Source organism: Mustela lutreola, chromosome 6 (assembly GCF_030435805.1).
Source record: "Mustela lutreola isolate mMusLut2 chromosome 6, mMusLut2.pri, whole genome shotgun sequence".
Lineage (NCBI taxonomy): Eukaryota > Metazoa > Chordata > Mammalia > Carnivora > Mustelidae > Mustela > Mustela lutreola.
In genome coordinates, this window is record NC_081295.1 from 52875637 (window position 1) to 52899287 (window position 23651).

Consider the following 23651-nt stretch of genomic DNA (forward strand, 5'->3'; position numbering starts at 1 on the left):
GGTCAATGGGAGACCCTCACACAAGACATCCACGATATAATCTTTCAGCCCATCAATATTAACCTGGACCTTTCATTTTTTATGACCTGGCAAGCAGAATATACTGATAGATTATAATCCTTGTAAATCTCTAGAAAAATATAGTACCTTATCATTAAAATTCATATGATTCCTGAAAACCTTAAGGAATAATTTTAATAGCAAACACTGGCGTTTCAGTAGGTCAGTGTGGCTGGCAGTCAACATATGAGGTTTTATTTATGTGTGTGGTGTATCTCTGTGTACCCATGCTGGGTATGTATGTGCTCCTGTTGCTCAGGAGATAACTGCTATTCCCTGTACATCATATCCATAGATTTCTAGTAATGGAAGATGTTTTTAAAAATATTATGTAAAAAGAACTATACTATAATGCTTTAGTCTCTGGCCTGATGTGGTTGTAAGACTTATTAGCTGTGTAATCCTGAACAAGTCTTTCTGTGTTCAGTTTCTTCATCCATTTAACAGATAATAACTGTACTTATCTAATAAGGCTGTTATAGAGATTAATGAAGTTATATATGTGAAGTTCTCAAAATAGTACCTGGTACACAGTAAGCACTATATAAAGGTTAACTACTATCATTTTTATTGTTACTACTAATAGTTTAAAAGTAAACATTTTACTAATATCTTTAAGGTTTAATGTTTGTAAGTAATTCATCACAAGACTAACTTCAAAACTATAAAAAATGTGAAAAAATCCTAAGTTTATAAAAAGAAATAAGCTTGTCGTGACAAATTAGTAAACTATTTAATACCCTGTCTCAGGAGAAACAGACCATGAGATTTCCGAAGAATAAGGGTTGTGAGCACCTGGGTGGTCCAGTTGGTTAAGTATCTGCCTTCAGCTCAGGTCATGATCCCAGGGTTCTGGGATCAAACCCAGGATGGGTATTTTATGAGCAGGAAGCCCGCTTCTCCCTCTGCCTCTGCCCTTCCCCCCTGCTTGCGCATGCACACACACCCCCTCTCTCTGTCAAAAAAATAAACAGAATCTTAAAAGAAGAAAGAGGGAGAGGAGGATAGGGTGGAGAAGGAGGGGCTTCAGGATAACTCACTGGAGAAAAAACAGCCTTTTCAGCAAATGGCACTGAGACTGGGTTTCTGCATGCAAAAGAATGAAGATTGATCCCTGTTTCACACCATAAATAAAAATTATGAGCTAAAGACCTAAATTATGAACTAAAACTATTAAACTCGTGATCTTGGACCAGGTAATGGTTTCTTAGATATGGCACCAAGAGCACAAACAACAAAAAAAAATCAGACAAATTAGGCTTCATCAAAATGAAAAACTTCTTTGTTTCAAAGAACATTACCCCAAAATTTAAAGGACAAGACACAGATTGAGAGAAAATATTTCCAAATTATATATCTGATAAAGAACCTGTGTCTAGAATGTAGTTTTTAAAAAACTCTTACAACTTGACAATAAAAAGACAACCCAATTAATGGGCAAAGGATATAAATAGACATTTCTCAAAAAAATAGATACAGAAGGTCAATAAAGACATGAAAAAAATGTTCAATTTCATGGGCCTTCAGAAAAATGTAAATAAAAACCACAATGAAGTAAAACGCTTCACACATACTAGGATGGCTATAATCACACAGACAGTGTTAGGATGTGGAGAAAGAGGAACCTTCATACACTGCTGATGAGAACATGAAATGAATACAGCTACACTGAAGAAGCTGTGGATATTTTTGTAATTATTTTATCAGAAAATTTATTCTACTATAAATGTTTAGAATACTCCTACTTATATTGAAAAGGTTTTTTGCATGATAGCATAAATGCTATTTTTAACAACAGGGATTTGGGAAGGAATGAGAGGTAAATGCTGAAGTGATGAAAATGTTCTAAAAACTAACCGAAGTGATGACTGCGCAACTTTGACTCTATTAAAAACCACTGAATTGTGTATTTTAAATGGGTGAATTGAACAGTCTATGAACTATATTTCAATAAAGCTGTTACCAAAGAAAAAGAACAAGGGGACAAGAATACTTAGAAGATACACTGAACCTTTAATTCTATGAAAATAAGCTTACCACTGATTTCTAGCTTCTACACACATACACACACACCATTATCTAAATTACATAGCTCTCAATAAACTGACCAGCAATAATTCATTAATATATTTAAACATTTCTTTTTACTGTTTTGCAAAGTTTCTTACACACTTTCAGGAATTAGGGAATCACTTTTGTGATGCAGAATTTTAAAAAACAGGCATTTTTTGCATATGCTACCACGTAAAACCTTTTCAATACAAGTAGGAGTCTTCTAAACATTTACAGTAGAAAAATTTTTTGATAAAATAATTATAAAAATATCCACAGCTTTTTTGAGTTGTTAGGATATGCCAAAATTGAGCTCTCAAGGAGGGAAAAAAATCGATTCTAACTAGAAAAAAAACCATTTGGTTCTATAGTAAGGATCACAGAAAAGATGAAAATTAATAAAATCTGAGCTATTAAAATTAAAATAACCTATTTTATTTTCTTAAAAGATTTTATTTATTTGAAGAAGAGAGAGAATGAGCAATGGGGAGGCAGAGGGAGAGAGACAGAGAGAAGCAGACTCTCTGCAGGGAGACCTTCAGGGGGCTCAGTCCCAGGACCTGAAGATCATGACCTGAGCCAAAGGCAGACGCTTAACCAACTGACCCACTCAGGGACCCCAAAATAACCTAGTTTATTAGTTTCCTTAATTTGTTGCTTCACTCCAATCTCCTCTGCTTTCTGCTCATTTTCCTTTCAACAGAAAGAATTTTGAGAAGAAAGATAAAAGATAATGTAAATATGTGCTATTTCCCTTTTAACTGTTTAAGTGCTTTTCAACTAACTGGATCACATCACATTTATGATCCTCTGTATATATCTGCACGCTCTACCACAGCATAATGAGATGTGAAAGTGGCAACTATCACTTCTAACATTTCCAAAGTGAGCCTTAATCTAAACTTTTTTTGTGTTACTTAGAACTTTCCACATACTCCCTTTGTATAACAATACTAGAGAGCAAATGAGATATATTCTAACATTCATTACATTTTCAAAATAAGAATACTGAATCCCTCATAAAACCTAAAACTTTAGTGTACATTAAGAACATACTGATTTTGCTTTTTTACATTTTAAACTAGAATTAATTCGTATTTTTATTTTACTTATTCATTAAAAACACTTACAGTGATTACTATGTGCTGGACATAAATATTGACATCATTTAATATTTAACACATTTATTCCCCTATACAACATGAGGCAGGAGTGTTGTTATCTCCCAGTTAGAGGTAAGGAAACTGAGACACAGAGAAGTAAAGTTCCTGGCCCAAGGCCACACAAGATAATATGCTTGTGACGAATACTCTGGCTCAAGAGCACGTACTCTTCAACACTACACTGTGCTGCATCTGATGTTACCGACTGCGCAACATCGCAGGATATTAAATCTGAAAGTCATGAAGACTGTTTCAGTCTGCTCATTCACAGGTCAGGACTCTCAGTGAGGTTCAGTGACTGGAGGCAATTTGGGACAATGATCACAAGTACCTAAGTTAGTCAGACTTGGGGAGAACCCAGCTTTCACATCTACAACTTCATTAGTAAATAAATTACTGATGCAGAGGTTTCACTTCCATAAAATATAGATAATGCCCTCTACCCCATTATTTTTACGAAGTTTAGATTAGATTATGATTATGTTGTTTACGATGAAACACAGTATATGAAAGGTCTTGCACATAGCAGGCACATTTTTAAAATGTTCTTTCTTCTTTCTTCTGATGCTCCTTCTTTATATGCATATATACAATGGCTAGGTAATATACTTTAAAAGTACTTCTAATGGACTGTTTCTTCATTATTTTACAAATGAAAAAAGCAAGCATCAGAAAGCTTCTGGGATCTGACACTAAAGCCCATGTTACTGACTACTATATTAAATGATCCTTTTGATTTTTTTAACTCGTTCTTGGTATAAAATATTTTAATAATGTATTTAACCAGGAGTCAACATTTTTTTTCTCCTAAGTGTCAGATTTTAGGCTTTGCTGGCCATACAGTTTCTATGACAACTACTAAACTCTGCTGCTGTAGCATGAAAGCTGGCACAGATAAGACATAAATGAATGGGTGCAGCTTTGTTCCAACAACACGCTATTTACAGAAACAGGCAGCTGGTCAAATTTGGCCATAGGCCATAGTTTTCCAACCCCTGTAATTCATGGATCAAATTTAAGATTATACAAAAAATGTCTTATTGTTTATGTAGAGACTGAAACCCCTAAGTTGAAAAGTTACTATCATGCAGGCATTAAATGCTCTTTTCAATATGTATAAAGTATGACCTATTTCCTTTCCCAAGTAATAAAGTATATGGGCTTGTACATGTTCAATTGCCCTAATTAATGGATTAAAGTTTATATCAATGAACTGGAAAAAATGTCAAAATTCCTTAATAGTATGTGCACATACTGCAGAAGTATAATTATTAGTTGAATATTTTAACTAAATATGACCCTGACAGTCACAGTTACTTATCATTCATAAAATGAGCTTATTTCCCATCACTATCACTGATTTGTTCAAAACAGAGTTCATAATGACTAGTAATGCAGCATCCTTCATTCCCAACATTCACTATGTAACATAATATATTCTAGAAATTTCAGGGTATTAAAAACATGCATACAAACAGATTGAATTTACATATGACAAAGAAATGACAGAACTTCTTTCATTCCTCTTTAAACAAAACAAAACAACCACAAACAAAAAAACCTGAAGTGTTGCCGGCTTCCTCAAAATCAATATTTCCAAGGTGCAGGACACCAGCTACTACCCGGAACAGATCAAGTTTTTCTTCATCATCCAAACCAATCTTTTTCATGGCTGTGCACATTCTAATAAAATCTCCATGGTCATCTAACAGAGGATCTTTCAAAGAACCTGCCTTAAGATACTACAAAACAAGAAGACATCAATTAATTGTTCTTTGTCATTATTTAAGTATACTAAAACTACTACACAAGGTCTATTAATGCACTAAATGACATGCAAAAACAAAATGTCAATAGAAAAACTTTACTATTCTATCAATGCAAAAACTAAATGTGCAAAGTATACACAGGATCTCTCTGTATTACTTCTTTCAACTGCCTGTCACTCTACAATTATCTCAATAAATATCAGTCAAAATGGAATGAGAGGTTTTCCAGTTAAATTATAATTTTAATTCTAAGGCATTATAATGCTAAAATACATTAGATAAAAATCTAAATTGAGTGAAAAAGAAGGGAATATCAGTGGTTGAAAGGAATCAATATGAATCCACAGGTCAAAAGGAACTAAGGTGAAAAATTATAATAAAAATTCAAATATAACACTTAGCATTATATTCCTTTAGGTTAACTGCCATCAACTGCATCAGTATTCAGCAATAATAAATACTGGACAGAATAATAACAATTTTCATAACCAGAGAATCGATTTTTAGATCCTCCTATATAAGCGTATGAGGTAAGGTGTATTAGTAAGCATTGTGCTTACTCAGAATTTTTGCAATGAGTCACATTTCAGAAAAAATAAAGAAAAATTTTCTCTCCTAAAATAATTTACATCTAAAGTATTCATTTGTTAGAACCTATTTAAAAGCTCAGAAGAAAAAATAAGAAATTTAGGGCTGCAGAAACCTTATAGAAGTAGAAAAATAAAAATTACTGGACACAGAAAAATTGGACTAGGAATTTTCCAGAAATTGACAATGAATAGGTAAAATTAAACAGGTAACGCAGCACCAGAATTAACTGCCCACTAAAGACATCTCTAGGAGATTTTTTCCCCCTCCCAGATGCCAATTCCTTCCCAGCTAAATTTGGATTATCATCCACAAAATTCTTTAAAATGCTTAATTATGCTTGGGTGAAATTTCTGGAAAATGTCTAGATAAAGAAATTTAATTTTATTCTTAAAAGAAGCAAAGGAAATAATCACATGCAGCCAAAGTTAATAGAAAACACAGATCATGCAGAATTTTTAGTCTTGCAACTGAATGGTTACTTCATTTAAAATCTTTCTAATCAAATATTAAGAATATATTATTGTGGTAGACTAAAAATATTGCATTTTCCTAAAAATGGCACACAGCTTAGACACTCAAATGGAATTAAGCAAAGGATTCTAATTAGTTAAAAATTATCACCTCATCCTCCTGATAAAGAAGACATAAAAAGTAATTTAAACATATTAATCCATTATTCACTTATATATTTTTATATATACACTCAATAATATGAACAAACTATCTCACAAAGTTTGATGACTCTAGAATCACAAAGAGTACACTTTCATCTTATCAGAATACAAAGAGTACATGTTACTCTTTGGAGAGTCAAATCTAGTTTTCCTCCCTCTTTACTCAGTTTTTTCCATGTTAAAGATAAAATTTAGAGATCTATCTTCTTCCTTAAGGACAGATGCACTATCCCTATTCCACTAGGTAATGTTTCCATTATTTTAGTAGGAAGAATAAAATTTCTGTATTTTGATGACACTTCATAAAAATAAAGGTTATCATGACAAAGGAAGATACCATAATAAATATTAAAGTTACTTCTTAAAGTTCCAACCATGAATTTCACCTAAAGTTTATGATTTATAATTCAAATATTTATGCCTAAAAAATAATTGTTGAGGCACCTGGGTGGCTCAGTTGGTTGAGTACCTGACTCTTGATTTCAGCTCAGGTCATCATCTCTGGGCTGTGAGGTCATGCCCCCCAGAAGGCTGCCTGCTCAGCGGGGAGCTTGAGATCTTCTCTCTCCCTCTCCCGTCCCCTCTATCTCTCCCTCCACTCTATGAGCATTCTCTCTCTCTCTAATAAATAAATAAAATCTTTAAAAAATAAATAAAAATAAAATGATAAATGTTAACAAATAAATTAACTGTACTCATCTGTTTAGAATTTGAAATAATGGGAATTTTTGTTTGTTTTCTGTTCTTTTCAAGGAACATATGAAAGATATAATTCATCTCACTCATTTTGAAAGGAGTCAAAATCATCTGATTCACACATTTAAAACTGGATATAATAAAAACTGTACAATTCAACATTCCATATAAAACTTTAAATAGAGAGACAAAATGAACTAGTCCCTAAAATTAATCCTGACTCAGTATTTCATAATTTAACCTCGTGGAGTAGATATAACATAATACTACTTATTACTTGAACATTACATATTGAAATTTGTAAGAGTTATAGATTTTTAGGTTAAGGATTTAATGTTTTAAAAATAATAATAGTATAATTACATCTAATTGCCCTTAGAAACATAATAAGTAAAACCTAAATATAAGACTTTCCATAGGGGCGCCTGGGTGGCTTAGTGGGTTAAAGCCTCTGCCTTTGGCTCAGGTCATGATCCCAGAGTCCTGGGATCAAGCCCCGCATCCAGCTCTCTGCTCAGCAGGGAGCCTGCGTCCCTTCCTCTCTCTCTGCCTGCCTCTCTGCCTGCTTGTGATCTCTGTCTGTCAAATAAATAAATAAAATCTTAAAAAAAAAAAAAAGACTTTCCATAGTATATTGCAGAAATATAATGTTTTAAAGAGAAATATAACAATACATAAGCATTAGTTCACAAGAATGCTTACTCTATTTAATGTCTACTTCAAAGCTTACTTTGGCCTTAAAGTAGAAAATAAATTATGGACATATTTTATACTAAAGTCCAAGTGGGTAAGTGAGAGTAAGTTAAAAATTTTATTAGCAAAGGATAATTCTTAGGCAATTATAATACCCTCATGTGGGGGGAAAAGAACAGAAGGATAGCAGTGCACTGAGGCCTAACTAAGAAAAACCAAACTTATAGCTTTGGTGGATACCAACAGAGGCATAAAGTATTACACTGCAAGAAAGACTTAGATGAGCATTTTGTTTTTTAAGTATAAGCCTAAAAGTAAGAAATATTATTGGGGCTCCAAAATAAAAAATATATCTTTGAGTATGATTTTTTTTTTGTATTAAGGATTTTAATTTAAAAACAACAGTCTACTATACCTCGGGACTTTTTCGGTTCTGTAAAATCTGTTTGTCAGTTTCTTTGTTAGCAAAGTATCTAGTGCAGCCTCGGTTTAAATACTAGGAAAAAGAAATATAAGTATAACAAATACAATCCACATGAAAATAATACAAAAGAAAACACAATTTATCAAAACAGTGGTAAACAAAAAGAACTTTTAAATATAACCTAAATAATCTCTCAAGTACAACTGATAACTTCTATATATTATAAACATTTTTACTCCTACTAATCAAACCAGGGATATTTAAAATTCTGATTTTTGAAAGCAGATTAAATTAAACAGTAACATAAAAATCAGTACCATAAAGCTTTCCTGTTTTTAAAGGGTAGCAATTTTAAATCTCAATGTCAAATATCGTCTTAAAAATATAGTTCATAAAGTAAGTACTATAGATATAATGAAAATCACCTTTCTACTAAATATATAGTCTCAAATAAGAACCTACACATTGTGGTTTAACATTTCAAGTAATATTTTTAATGCTGAGTAACAGAATAATAGCCCTAAGTTTCTTAATTTCTGATTTTTAAAATGAGTTATTCAAAACATGCCATCCATATTTGTTGACAGTTAACAGTGACCACACATAAATTATAATACTTGCTTTACAAACCTTCACAGGTATCCAAATTACAATTTCAGCTCTTATCTCAATGATTTACTTTGCTGCCCAGAAGATTAAGATGCCCTTTTAAAGATTAAGCACTAAAAACATAGAAGAAGGGAAGCAGCTGAGAAGAAAATAATTTATTAGTCCCAAAGTGAATCTATTACCCACACTGAAGGTGGGGGTATAGTCAGGAAGGAAATACACAGGAAACAGAATGGAAAATGTTTTTAGGGGCGCCTGGGTGGCTCAGTCAGTTAAGTGACCGTCTTCAGCTCAGGTCATGATCCCAGGGTCCTGGGATTGAACCCGACATCAGGCTCAGTGTGGAGCCTGCTTCTCCCTCTCCCCCGCCCTGCTGCTCCCTATTAGTACTCTCTCTGTGTCAAATAAATAAAATCTTAAAAAAAAAAAAAAGAAAAGAAAAGAAAATGTTTTTAAACATCTCAGCTTCTCTTTAATCAGGTCACTATGATCCCACTGTACCATGGCATGAATTCTGAGATTAAATACACCACACATCATATAGATGCTATGAAAAAAATGTACATTACAGGGGCGCCTAGGTGGCTCAGTGGGTTAAGCCTCTGCCTTCAGCTCAGGTCACGATCTCAGGGTCCTGGGATCGAGCCCCAAATCGGGCTCTTTGCTCAGCGGGGAGCCTGCTTCCCCCCCCTTCTCTGTCTGCTTGCCTCTCTGCCTGTTTGTGATCTCTAATAAATAAATAAATAAATTTTTTAAATGTACATTACATTTTGAATGATTTGGGAATAAATTAACATTCTAGATGATATTAATTTAGGTGGAATACATTTATTTGTGTACCTCCATTATAATGAAATATTAAAATACAGAGAAAACCAGAAAACGATATACAATGAGTTGTTCTTTCCACCTTTGAATCTTCAGGAAAAAAAATAAAAAAGAGGGAGAAATAATATTATTAAGTAATTTCAATTTACTATTTCAAAAAACGCTATTTTACTTAGTAAGATAATAGTAGCTTAATCATATAAAGCCAAAACAAATGTTTTCTTTGCTAGCAAGGGTTTTATCTCCACAACCCTAGATTGCTTTATCAAATACTTGGCTTTTGGATAGCTAAACACAGTATTAAAACCAACTACTTGTTTTTTCCAACTGCCCTATAGCTAGAAAACTATAACTATTCTTGCTATCCATTCTTATTCTATCCAAGCTTTATTTCTATTCAAGGATCTTTGCATGACTGTAACAAATGCTCATAAAACATAAGCAAAAATATTTGAATATCTGAATAATGCAATCTTTTAAACCTTTTATTTTCTAAAATACATGAGTAGTTACAAATGTTTTCAAATAGTATCCCTACAATTCTTAATGTACTATTTTGGACAAAGTAGTGACAAAAAATTTTTTGGAACTGTTGAACACTACTTTGGAATTCTTTGTCTTTATGACCTTAACTATGAGTTGTAATCTATGAGTTGAAGACCTACACTAATCCACAGAAAAACCTGATGAAACTATCAACACACTTTCAAGGGCACTTGAAGGCAGAATCATTTGGGGGAAGAGATACAGAGATATGCATGTGCATGCATGAGAGGAATAACCATGACAGCAGATATATTTGGGTGAAAGACAATACTGTTCGTCTAGTCTCCTCCTAACCAGTATAAGAACTCTGGGAAGTGAAGAAATCAAGGCTCCCAGTTCATATTACAGAGGCAGGAAACTCTCTAACCTGATAAAGAATTTCAGTAACTACCTTCTAAGGATGACTGCCATTGTGCCACGAAAAGTTATACATTCTAAGATACACAAAAAAATAGGCTCTCAAGCCTCCAAACAGAAAGAAATGCTAAATTAAGAATAGTCACATTACTTTACCATTAACTCAGAGCCAACAACATCACATCATTATTATTAAATTTCATATGATTCATAGTAACTTATACTCCTTTTCTAAAAATCATTGTATAGAAGTATCTCTGCTGTCTTCCTGATTATAATGTGAGCAACTAACTTCAAATTCCAACTGATTTAATGAGTTCTAGAGAAGGTGAGACATTGTAGAAGTAGATGAATAGGCGCAGTTGTAAAGCATTGTAAAACAGTAGTTTTAGGTTTTCCAAATACATATTAAAAGAAACTAACTGAAGTAATAAAAGCTGAATTGCAAACATAAACACAGACACAGAGAACAATAATTAAATATAATATGTGTCATGATTCTTATGTGGAGAACTCCTATCCAAAGAGGATTATCCAGAATCACCTGTAGAACTTTACTCAAACTTCATTCCTTACCCATTCTCATAATCCCGCATATTCCTCACAAGGACACTGTTCCCTAGCTGTGAATTTATAAACCGCTAGCCATCTCCAGTCTTACCACTTCTTGAAACTCTATTAGCTTGTGATTCTTGGCACTCCTCATTTTCCTTGTACTTATCGTATAATCCCACTTGGGCTTTCCTTCTTGGGCAACTCTTCACCACCCATACTCTTCAACTCCAGAGTCTGGATACAGCACATGCTTTTCTACATTATACAATCTCTCTGGACAATCTCATCTACTCACTGTCATAGTTTTAATTACCACCAGAGTACTGACATCTCCCAAACCTATCATGACAGCACTAATAATAATCTTCAGATTAGGATACCCAACCATCTTCTAATCCTCTCCCTAAGGTGATCATAAGTTCCAAAACTAAACTCAACCTATATGCCACAAATCTTCCATCTGGCCCTCGTGTGGTATTTACATCCACCCAGTTACCCTAGTCAAATTTTTCTCCTTCTCCCTACCATACTCAGTCTCCAATTCCTATCACTTTACCTCCCAATATTTTGGACATCCCATACTCTCTAACCAAATTCAGGCCCTAAGTAACTTACTTCAGTGATAGCCATAAGATTTCCGACAAATTTACCCTTACTTGCATTTTCAATCCATTCCCAACCCCAGCCTCTTCAAGATACCCTCCATTTTAAAGCCAGAGGTAAGCACAGACCTATCCAAATTTCTACTTAAATCCCTTCAATAGCTCCTTATTAACTACAGAAGACCAAACGTTCTACCCTCAACTCCCACCATTTCCTGCCTTACCCTTTCAGCTGTTTCTTGCCTTTCTTTGTTCACCTTTTTGCATCTAGTAGGAATAGTCTTTGCATCTTTCTTTCTCTAGTTAACACCTGAAAATCCTTCAGGATTCTGATCAAACATCAGTTGTTCCTTGAAGTTTTTCCAAAATTCCCAGCATCTTATGCATATCTCTTTCTTAATCTTTCAACCTATCAGTCAGGCTTTGTGTTTGTACGTGTGTGTGTTTCACACCAGATTCTAAGTTGCTCATGAGCAGGAACTGCTCATCTTTTTCACCGAGGTACAATGCCTGGTACCAAAAAAGCAAGCAATAAATATTTACTGTTGAATTCAAGTCAAAGATAACTCTAAAAAGTAGCATTACGACAGAACTATTATAGATTTCTTATTGAGTTTAAAATGATAAGTGGTTTCCCATCTATCATTTTATCTTTCTGATTACATATCTTTTCATATAGTATTATATTATAAATTCAGCAGTAAATCTCAATAGAGACCTATAATCTATCATGTTACACTGGATGCAATATAAGCTACATACAACTAGATATAAGAATCCATTAAAGTAAGTTTTAGAATTGAAGTCAATTAAATTTGCAAAAACTCTAAGTAATTTCTTTTAATCCAACCTACCCGAAAATTATCCGGGGAGCTCAAATGAAGTTTTTCCCTAATATCTTCAGAAGCACCAGCACACAACCTATAAAAGATATGGTAATTCCTTTCCTCTTTGCCTTGAACACAGATTCTAGATTTCTCTAGAAGGTAATGTGAAACAAACCCTCCAACAACTGAACTCTGAAAAACAAAACAGAGAGAAAATACACTTTTTGCATTTAAGGTCTGAAAGTATCTTTGGGGTAAATACCCAGGACTGCAATGGCAGGGTCATAGGGAAGTTCTATTTTTTTTTTATTTTTTAAAAACATGTATTTTTATCCCCAGGGGTACAGGTCTGTGAATCAGCACTCACCAAAGCACATACCCTCCCCAATGTCCATAACCCCACACCCCCTATCCCAACGCCCCTCCCCCCAGCAACCCTCAGTTTGTTTTGTAAGATTAAGAGTCAATTATGGTTTGTCTCCCTCCCAATCCCATCTTGTTTCATTGATTCTTCTCCTACCCACTTAAGCCCCCATGTTGCATCACCACTTCCTCATATCAGGGAGATCATATGATAGTTGTCTTTCTCTGCTTGACTTGTTTCGCTAAGCATGATACGCTCTAGTTGCATCCATGTTGTCGCAAATGGCAAGATTTCACTTTCCTTTGATGGCTGGATAGTATTCCATTGTGTATATATACCACATCTTCTTGATCCATTCATCTGTTGATGGACATCTAGGTTCTTTCCATAGTTTGGCTATTGTAGACATTGCTGCTATAAACATTCGGGTGCACGTGCCCCTTTGGATCACTACGTTTGTATCTTTAGGGTAAATACCCAGTAGTGCAATTGCTGGGTCATAGGGCAGTTCTATTTTCAACATTTTGAGGAACCTCCATGCTGTTTTCCAGAGTGGCTGCACCAGCTTGCATTCCCACCAACAGTGGAGGAGGGTTCCCCTTTCTCCGCATCCTCGCCAGCATGTCATTTCCTGACTTGTTTATTTTAGCCATTCTGACTGCTGTGAGGTGATATCTCATTGTGGTTTTGATTTGTATTTCCCTGATGCCGAGTGACATGGAGCACTTTTTCATGTGTCTGTTGGCCATCTGGATGTCTTCCTTGGAGAAATGTCTGTTCATGTCCTCTGCCCATTTCTTGATTGGATTATTTGTTCTTTGGGTGTTGAGTTTGCTAAGTTCTTTATAGATTTTGGACACTAGTCCTTTATCTGATATGTCGTTTGCAAATATCTTCTCCCATTCTGTCAGTTGTCTTTTGATTTTGTTAACTGTTTCCTTTGCTGTGCAAAAGCTTTTGATCTTGATTGAATCCCAATAGTTCATTTTTGCCCTTGCTTCCCTTGCCTTTGACGATGTTCCTAGGAAGATTTTGCTGCGGTTGAGGTCAAAGAGGTTGCTGCCTGTGTTCTCCTCAAGGATTTTGATGGATTCCTTTCTCACACTGAAGTCCTTCATCCATTTTGAGTCTATTTTTGTGTGTGGTGTAAGGAAATGGTCCAATTTCATTTTTCTGCATGTGGCTGTCCAATTTTCCCAACACCATTTATTGAAGAGGCTGTCTTTTTTCCCTTGGACATTCTTTCCTGCTTTGTCGAAGATTAGTTGACCATAGAGTTGAGGGTCTATTTCTGGGCTCTCTATTCTGTTCCATTGATCTATGTGTCTGTTTTTGTGCCAGTACCACGCTGTCTTGATGATGACAGCTTTGTAATAGAGCTTGAACCAGTAACAGAGCATCTATTGAGAGTATCATAAGGTTCTTGTTCTTTCTTTTATTGATGTGTTGTATCACATTGACTGATTTGCAGATGTTAAACCAACCTTGCAGCCCTGGAATAAATCCCACTTGGTCATGGTGAATAATCCTTTTAATGTACTGTTATTGCCCTCGACCCACAAGGACGACAAGAAGCCTGGTTCGGATGCATCTTCTCTCTCTTTATTTCCGCAAGTCTACACACTTATATACACTTACATGACCAATCAGTGAGCAGGGTACAGAAGGGAGCGAATCAGGCTGTGCACCTATACGAACAACTTCGCTAGCAACCAATGCTGTTTACTTCCTCTTTGGGCGTTCCGCTTAGTCTCACGAGGCAATCCTAACCTGGCAACTAGCCAGGCGCCATCGTTTAATGGCAAAGGCCGCCTGGCCAGGGGCCTGCCTCTGACATACTGTTGAATCCTATTGGCTAGTATTTTGGTGAGAATTTTCGCATCTGTGTTCATCAAGGATATTGGTCTATAGCTCTCTTTTTTGATGGGATCCTTGTCTGGTTTGGGGATCAAGGTGATGCTGGCCTCATAAAATGAGTTTGGAAGTTTTCCTTCCATTGCTATTTTTTGGAACAGTTTCAGGAGAATAGGAATTAGTTCTTCTTTAAATGTTTGGTAGAATTCCCCTGGGAAGCTGTCTGGCCCTGGGCTTTTGTTTGTTTGGAGATTTTGAATGACTGTTTCAATCTCCTTACTGGTTCTGGGTCTGTTCAGGCTTTCTACTTCTTCCTGGTTCAGTTGTGGTAGGTTATATGTTTCTAGGAATGCATCCATTTCTTCCAGATTGTCAAATTTGTTGGCATAGAGTTGCTCATAGTATGTTCTTATAATAGTTTGTATTTCTTTGGTGTTAGTTGTGATCTCTCCTCTTTCTTTCATGATTTTATTTATTTGGGTCCTTTCTCTTTTCTTTTTGATAAGTCTGGCCAGGGGTTTATCAATTTTATTAATTCTTTCAAAGAACCAGCTCCTAGTTTCATTGATTTGCTCTATTGTCTTTTTGGTTTCTATTTCATTGATTTCTGCTCTGATCTTTATGATTTCTCTTCTCCTGCTGGGCTTGGGGTTTCCTTCTTGTTCTTTCTCCAGCTTCTTTAGGTGTAGGGTTAGGCTGTGTACCTGAGACCTTTCTTGTTTCTTCAGGAAGGCTTGTACTGCTATATATTTTCCTCTCAGGACTACCTTTGTTGTATCCCACAGATTTTGAACCATTGTATTTTCATTATCATTTGTTTCCATGATTTTTTTCAATTCTTCTTTAATTTCCCGGTTGACCCATTTATTCTTTAGAAGGATGCTGTTTAGTCTCCATGTATTTGGGTTCTTTCCAAACTTCCTCTTGTGGTTGAGTTCTAGCTTCAGAGCATTGTGGTCTGAAAATATTCAGGGAATGATCCCAATCTTTTGATACCGGTTGAGTCCTGATTTAGGACCGAGGATGTGATCTATTCTGGAGAATGTTCCATGTGCACTAGAGAAGAATGTGTATTCTGTTGCTTTGGGATGAAATGTTCTGAATATATCTGTGATGTCCATCTGGTCCAGTGTGTCATTTAAGGCCTTTATTTCCTTGCTGATCTTTTGCTTGGATGATCTGTCCATTTCAGTGAGGGGAGTGTTAAAGTCCCCTACTATTATTTGTATTATTGTTGATGTGTTTCTTTGATTTTGTTATTAATTGGTTTATATAGTTGGCTGCTCCCACGTTCGGGGCATAGATATTTAAAATTGTTAGATCTTCTTGTTGGACAGACCCTTTGAGTATGATATAGTGTCCTTCCTCATTCTTATTATAGTCTTTGGCTTAAAATCTAATTGATCTGATATAAGGATTGCCACTCCTGCTTTCTTCTGATGTCCATTAGCATGGTAAATTCTTTTCCACCCCCTCACTTTAAATCTGGAGGTGTCTTCAGGCTTAAAATGAGTTTCTTGGAGGCAACATATAAATGGGTTTTGTTTTTTTTATCCATTCTGATACCCTGTGTCTTTTGATTGGGGCATTTAGCCCATTAACATTCAGGATAACTATTGAGAGATATGAATTTAGTGCCATTGTATTGCCTGTAAGGTGATTGTTACTGTATATTGTCTCTGTTCCTTACTGATCTACCACTTGTAGGCTCTCTCTTTGCTTAGAGGACCCCTTTCAATATTTCCTGTAGAGCTGGTTTGGTGTTTGCAAATTCTTTCAGTTTTTGTTTGTCCTGGAAGCTTTTAATCTCTCCTTCTATTTTCAATGATAGCCTAGCTGGATATAGTATTCTTGGCTGCATGTTTTTCTCGTTTAGTGCTCTGAAAATATCATGCCAGCTCTTTCTGGCCTGCCAGGTCTCTGTGGATAAGTTAGCTGCCAATCTAATATTTTTACCATTGTATGCTACAGACTTCTTTTCCCGGGCTGCTTTAAGGATTTTCTCTTTGTCACTGAGACTTGTAAATTTTACTAATTAGGTGACGGGGTGTGGGCCTATTCTTCTTGATTTTGAGGGGCCTTCTTTGAACCTCCTGAATTTTGATGCTCGTTCCCTTTGCCATATTGGGGAAATTTTCCCCAATAATTCTCTCCAGTATACCTTCTGCTCTCCTCTCTCTTTCTTCTTCTTCTGGAATCCCAATTATCCTAATGTTGTTTAGTCTTATGGTGTCACTTATCTCTCGAATTCTCCCCTCGTGGTCCAGTAGCTGTTTGTCCCTCTTTTGCTCAGCTTCTTTATTCTCTGTCATTTGGTCTTCTATATCACTAATTCGTTCTTCTGCCTCATTTATCCTAGCAGTGAAAGCCTCCATTTTTGATTGCACCTCATTAATAGCTTTTTTTATTTCAACTTGGTTAGATTTTAGTTCTTTTATTTCTCCAGAAAGGGCTTTTATATCTCCCGAGAGGATTTCTCTAATATCTTCCATGCCTTTTTCGAGCCCGGCTAGAACCTTGAGAATTGTCATTCTGAACTCTAGATCTGACATATTACCAATGTCTGTGTTGATTAGGTCCCTAACCTTCGGTACTGCCTCGTGTTCTTTTTTTTGTGGTGAATTTTTCTGCCTTGTCATTTAGTCCAGATAAGCATATATGAAGGAGCAAGTAAAATACTAAAAGGGTGGCAACAACCCCAGGACAATATGCTTTAACCAAATCAGAAGAGATCCCAAATCGTGAAGGGGGAGAAAGGGAATAAAAAAGAAGTTCAAAAAGAAAGAAATAAAAAAGAAAAAATAAATAAAAGAATTTAAAAAAAGAAAATGAATAAAGAAAAATATAAAAAGTAAAAAATATATATATTAAACTAGTTCAAAAACGTTAAAAAAGAAAAGGGTAAAAGTTAAAAAATTTTAGCAGAAGAAAAGAAAAGAAATGAAAAAGAAAAAAATTAACTGCAAGACTAAAAAAATCACAAGGAAAAGAAAAAAAGAAAATCACAGGGAGAAAGCCATGAATTCCGTGCTTTGCTTTCTCCTCCTCTGGAATTCTGCTGCTCTCCTTGGCATTGAAACCGCACTCCTTGGTAGGTGAACTTGGTCTTGGCTGGATTTCTTATTGATCTTCTGGGGAAGGGGCCTAGTGTAGTGATTCTCAAGTGTCTTTGCCCCAGGCAGAATTGCACCGCCCTTACCAGGGGCCGGGCTAAGTAATCCACTCGGGTTTGCTACAGGAGCTTTTGTTCCCTGAGCGCTTTCATAGAGTTCCGGAGGACAGGAATACAAATGGCGGCCTCCTGGTCTCCGGCCTGGAGGAGCCGAGAGCCCGGGGGCCCCACTCCTCAGTGTGTCCTCAGAGAACAGCGCCCAGTTACTCCCATCTGCCTGACCTCCGGCCGCGCTCTGAGCTCACCGAGCCTGGGACCGGTTCAAGGTAACCCCGAGCTGTGATCTTACTGTCAGCTCTGTCTCTGTAGCCAGCTTTCCTGTTCCAATACCCGCAAGCTCTGCGACCCTCAGACACCCCCGATCCTTCTGTGACCCTGCGGGACCTGAGGCCACGCTGACCTGGCGTGGGCTTCGCCCCGGTTTAGCCTCTGGAGCGATGTCCCTTAGCGGAACAGACTTTTAAAAGTCCCGATTTTGTGCTCCGTTGCTCTGCCGCTTGCCGGGAGCCGGCCCCTCCCCCCAGGGTCTATCTTCCCGTCGCTTTGGATTCACTTCTCCACAGGTCCTACCTTTCAAAAAGTGGTTGTTTTTCTGTTTCCAGAATTGCTGTTCTTCTTCTCTTCCATCTGCCGATGGATTTACAGGTGTTTGCAATCTTTAGATAAGCTATCTAGCTGATCTCCTGCTAGTTGAAGTAGTCTCAGCCTGCTACTTCTCCGCCATCTTGACTCTCAATCAGAAGTTCTATTTTTAATTTCTTGAGGAATCTCCACACTGTTCTCCAAAGATGCTGCACCAACCTGCATTCCCACCAACAGTGTAGGAGGGCTCCCCTTTCTCCACATCCTCTCCAACACATGTTGTTTCCTGTATTGTTAATTTTGGCCATTCTAACTGGTGTAAGGTGATATCTCAATGTGGTTTTAATTTGAATCTCCCTGAGGGCTAATGATGGTGAACATTTTCTCATGTGTCTGATAGCCATTTGTATGTCTTGATTGGAGAAGTGTCTGTTCATATCTTCTTCCCATTTTTTGATATGTTTGCCTGTTTCGTGTGGGTTGAGTTTGAGGAGTTCATTATAGATCCTGGATATCAACCTTTTGTCTGTACTGAAAGTATAACCTACCAATGTTGAATTATTCTTCTAATGAACATTTGTCTATATCAAAGAGGTTATAAAAGTTATCAAGTAAAGGGAAAAAAAGAAGATAACTAAATAAATGTAAGCTTACAATATTTATGAAAGTCATACTGAATATATATATATTCTCCCAATTACCTAAAGTAAAGAGAGAAACGCAAATGGATTTACCAGGAGTTCAGTGACAGCACCAATTCTGTCAAGACCCTTGTGTTTTTCTTTTTCTTTCTTTCTTTTTTTTTTTTTTTTTTTTTTATGTAGGCTCCAGACCCAATGCAGAGCCCAGTATGGCACTTGAACTCATGACCCTGAAATCCAGACCTGAACTGAGATCAAGAGTTGGACATTTAACCAACTAAGCCATCCACGTGCCCCAAGACCCTTGTGTTTTTCACAAACACTTCCCAAAGATACCATCCCAAAACTCATTCTCACTTACCTTTTCATTGAAATGTATTTCTACAAATTTTCCAAATCTACTGCTATTATTGTTGCGAACAGTCTTTGCATTTCCAAAGGCTTCTAAGAGTGGGTTAGCTATTGAAAAAGAAATAAAAATATTTCATCAAAAAAACAGCATGAAGGAAAATTAAAAAACAATATGCATAGTGTGTTTCCTTATTAATACAAAAAAATGTTTTCAAAAATATTACCATGCAGGAATTTACATGTAATGTCAAATCCCTCAAATATCTATTGATTACCACTATATTCAGGCTCTAGTAAAGTACAGAAGATGGGGAAACTACTCAAATTATGTAAAAAGAAAATGTAAATGGTAAAGGAAAGACTAAATTTTAAAGTCATTAGGTTACAAAATTCAGAACTCAACTTTAAAAATTACTCCCTATATATTTAAAGGTTTTCACAAGTACATCAGCCCTCTATATTATAGGAACTATAATATAGAGTAAAGAGCAAAACCCTGGTGAACAAAATACACGCAAGATGTTATTAGTTGACTTACTTTCCTAAAATCTTTTATATATTAATAAAGCCTCCATACTTAATATTTTCATGTACATCCAACAAAATCTAACATATAAGTTAGAGAATGACTAAAAAAGATCCTCAGAACAACAGTTTTTAAATTCCCAGCCTACAAAAGACTCATTTTAGATGTAAAGACACATACAGGTTGAAAGTGAAAGGGTAGAGAAATATTTATCACACAAATGTCAGAGTAGCAATACTTCTATCAGACAAACTAGACTTTTTTTTCTTGTATTGTTTTTATCCTGCTTTGGTGACAGGGTGGCACGGTCTCATAGAATGATTTTAAGTATGTTCCCTCCATTCCATTATTTATAAGACTTTGATAAAGACTGTCATTATTATTATTTTGTTAATGTTTTGGTAGAATTCACAAAGCCCATGTGGTCTTAGCCTTTTCTGTGCTGGGAGATTTTTGATTCCTAACTCAATTTCCATTCTTTTTATTGGGGTAAGAAGATTTCCTATTTCTTGGATTCAAGATTCATGATTCAATTGTGGTAACTTGTGTGTGTTTAGGAATCATCCTGTTTTTGTCTAAGTTACCTGACTTGTTAGTATTAACTGTTTATAGTAATCTATTATCACACTATGTATGTATTTCTGGGGTTATCTGTCATACTGTTTTTCATTTCTCATTTTAGTTTTCAAGTCTTCTCCTTTTTTTTCTTTTTTTTTTTTTTAAGATTTTATTTGACAGAGAGAAAGATCACAAGTAGGCAGAGAGAGAGGGGGAAGCAGGCTCCCTGCTGAGAAGAGAGCCTGATGCGGGGCTCAATCCCAGAACACTGTGACCATGACCTGAGCTGAAGGCAGAGGCTTAACCCTCTGAGCCACCCCAGTACCCCACTTCTCCTTTTCTTCTTAATGTAGTTAAAGCAGTGTCAACTTTATCTTTTTTTGGAAAAACTGGTCATTACTTTCATGTTATAATACTGCTATTGTCTGTTTTATTTATTTCTGATTCTTCTTTGTTTTTTCCTTCCTCTACGAAATTTCAGCATTTCACCTAAATTTATTCTTGTTCTAGATCCTTACGGTGTAATGTTATTTATTTTCTTAATACAAGCATTTATAGTATAAATTTCGCTCTAACATCTGCTTTTGCTGCATTCTATAGATTCTGGAATATTGTATTTTCTTTTTCATTTGTTTTGAGACATATTTTGATTTACCATTTGATTTCTTATTTGGTCCACTGCTTCTACAGTAGTGTGTTATTTAATATTTACCATTAAATATATAATATTTACATTGTAGATTTTCCAGCCTTGTTTTATCTCTAGTCTTGTACCATTTTGGTTGGAGAATATACTTGGTATGACGTCAGTCTTCCTAAATTTCTAATAATTGCCATGTCTCTTTCTATGTGATTTAGTCAGGGAGTCTTCTGTGTACTTAAAGAAATGTGTATTCTATTTTTCTTGGATGGAATATATTATATTTATATTTTAGAACCATGGTTCCTAATGTATGCTTCAATAAAAAATGTTCTTGTTGAAAAAAAAATAACTTTTGAGGGTACTCATTTAAAACAAACCGTATCAGGGGTACATGGGTGGCTCAGTTGTTAAGTGGCTGCCTTCGGCTCAGGTCATGATTCCAGGGTCCTGGGATCGAGCTCCACATCAGGCTCCCTGCTCAATGGGAAGCCTGCTTCTCCCTCTACCACTCCCCCAGCTTGTGTTCCATTTCTTGCTGTGTCTTTATTAAATAAATAAATAAAATCTTAAAAAAAAAATCAGAGACAAGGTGGATGGGGGAATGGGTAAAATAAGTGGAGGGGATTAAAGAGTACACTTATCATGATAACCACTGAGTAATGATGTAAAGAGTTGTTGAATCACCGTATTTTATACCTGAAACTAATATAACACTTTATGTTAATTACAGTGGAATTTAAATTTAAAACTTAATAAAAATATTTTTAATGAAAATAAACTCCCAATAAACAAATGTAAAATTTTGTTTTTATCTTATAATAATGTATACATACCATATGACTAAAAAAGGTTTATTAGAGTCTATTGTTTGTTTTCTCTCATGTTGTTTTTAAGTACTCCACACTAGGTGTGGAGCCCAATGCAGAGCTTGAACTCACAACCCTGAGATCAGACCTGAGTGGAGATCAAGAGTCGATCACAATCAACTGAGCCAGCCAGGCTCCCCATTAGAGTCTATTGTTATAATCATCAGTCTCAACTATAAACATCCCAGATTTGTGCCAATATTATATATTTTCTATCTGCAACCTCATAAATTGCTTCACAATGTTTATTATTAGAATTTTCTTATGAAATCTTTTAAAGTTCATCTCTCTTATTCTATCTACCATAGAAAGCTTAACAAGTATCCAAATCCTTTTAAAGATTACTCTCTGGCTGTTTCATTTGCCAAAAAAAGTAAGAAAATATTAAAACTGAAACAAAAGTTTGCATATATACCTAACCTTTCTGATGGGTTAACAAAATCAACTGACTTGTGAAAAGCCACATGACTAGCTTCCAGCCAAAAGGGAACTCAATTACAGGTCTCCCCAACTCCTTTACTGGTAACTACTAGTTTTTGCTGAAGTATCAAATATATTAAGTAAAATATCCAAAATTAGGATAACAGCCTATCAGAAGATTACAGTAATGCTACTGATGTACTCATTCTAAAACCAACAACCAATCTTCACTTAAAAATGGCATCAAATGATTTCTATGTTCTGCTAGTTAATATCTACTATCCTCTACTGAAACGTTTGGAATACTTTCCAACTTTTCTCAACTATCGCACACTATGTATACATACACCACATTCTCACAGAAGGAACCAGGTTAATATCCAATTTGCAAGTTAAGTTTGTACTTCAAGGAAACAACTCAGAATACTAATTAGTACTTTATTGAATTAGTCCATAATTTGTTTATTTATTTATTCAATTTTAAAAGGTTATTCCCTCATTAAAGAGAGGTGCTTTATAGTGAATAAAGCATTACTTATGAGATCTTCACACCTGGGTGTGTTATAATACCACAATGAGAACTGTAAGTAAAACTATAAATTTATATCAACATGAAAAACTTCATTGATGCAAACTTAATAAAAATGTTTATTAGAGTATTTATGTTCATCTACATGTATATTTCACATAATTGTGAAAAAATATACACATTTGCTAGCTGTGATTTATCAAAATGTATGAATACAGAAGGACCTTAATAAATTTTTGTTCAACTGAAATTTTTCTTTAAAATAGTAACAGTGTTAAAATATGCTCTTAGTATATAGCACATTGTTAAGATGCCTGAGTTTATTATATCCCATTTCCACATCTGATGAGCTATATGCTCTTCAACAAGCCACTTAAAATTTTTTTTAACCTCAGTTTTTAATCTGTACTGTAGGGATAAAATTGTACCTACCTCATTCTATAGGGATTTAAATTAAGAAAAGATACTCAGCAAGCGACACAATGCATAATACATCTTACACATGTTAATTTCATCATCATTATGAGAAGAAAGAGAGTTATCTCATTTGGTACCTCAGGAACTAGATCCCTCCCCGCCCACCTGGTGAGAAGTCAGAGACAATTTTGACAGTCATAGTCCCACCTCAGCTCTCATGCTTACGATCCATGGGTAGGTTTTACCTTCTCCCTTTTCCCTGTCTCTGGCTTGCCTGCAGGC

General features: G+C 35.5%; 1 protein-coding gene across 7 annotated transcripts in view; it reads right to left on the reverse strand.

The window, feature by feature from the left end:
- MYO6 (myosin VI) overlaps positions 1 to 23651 on the reverse strand; it is a 150615-nt gene that overhangs the window by 52235 nt on the left and 74729 nt on the right. For all 7 annotated transcript variants that reach the window (XM_059177246.1, XM_059177244.1, XM_059177245.1 and 4 more), the window contains exons 8-11: positions 19421 to 19518; positions 12474 to 12638; positions 8114 to 8194; positions 4837 to 5017 (exon numbers count right to left, since the gene is read on the reverse strand). In XM_059177246.1, the coding sequence (XP_059033229.1) occupies positions 4837 to 5017; positions 8114 to 8194; positions 12474 to 12638; positions 19421 to 19518 (525 nt within the window). The remainder of the gene's footprint in view (positions 1 to 4836; positions 5018 to 8113; positions 8195 to 12473; positions 12639 to 19420; positions 19519 to 23651) is intronic.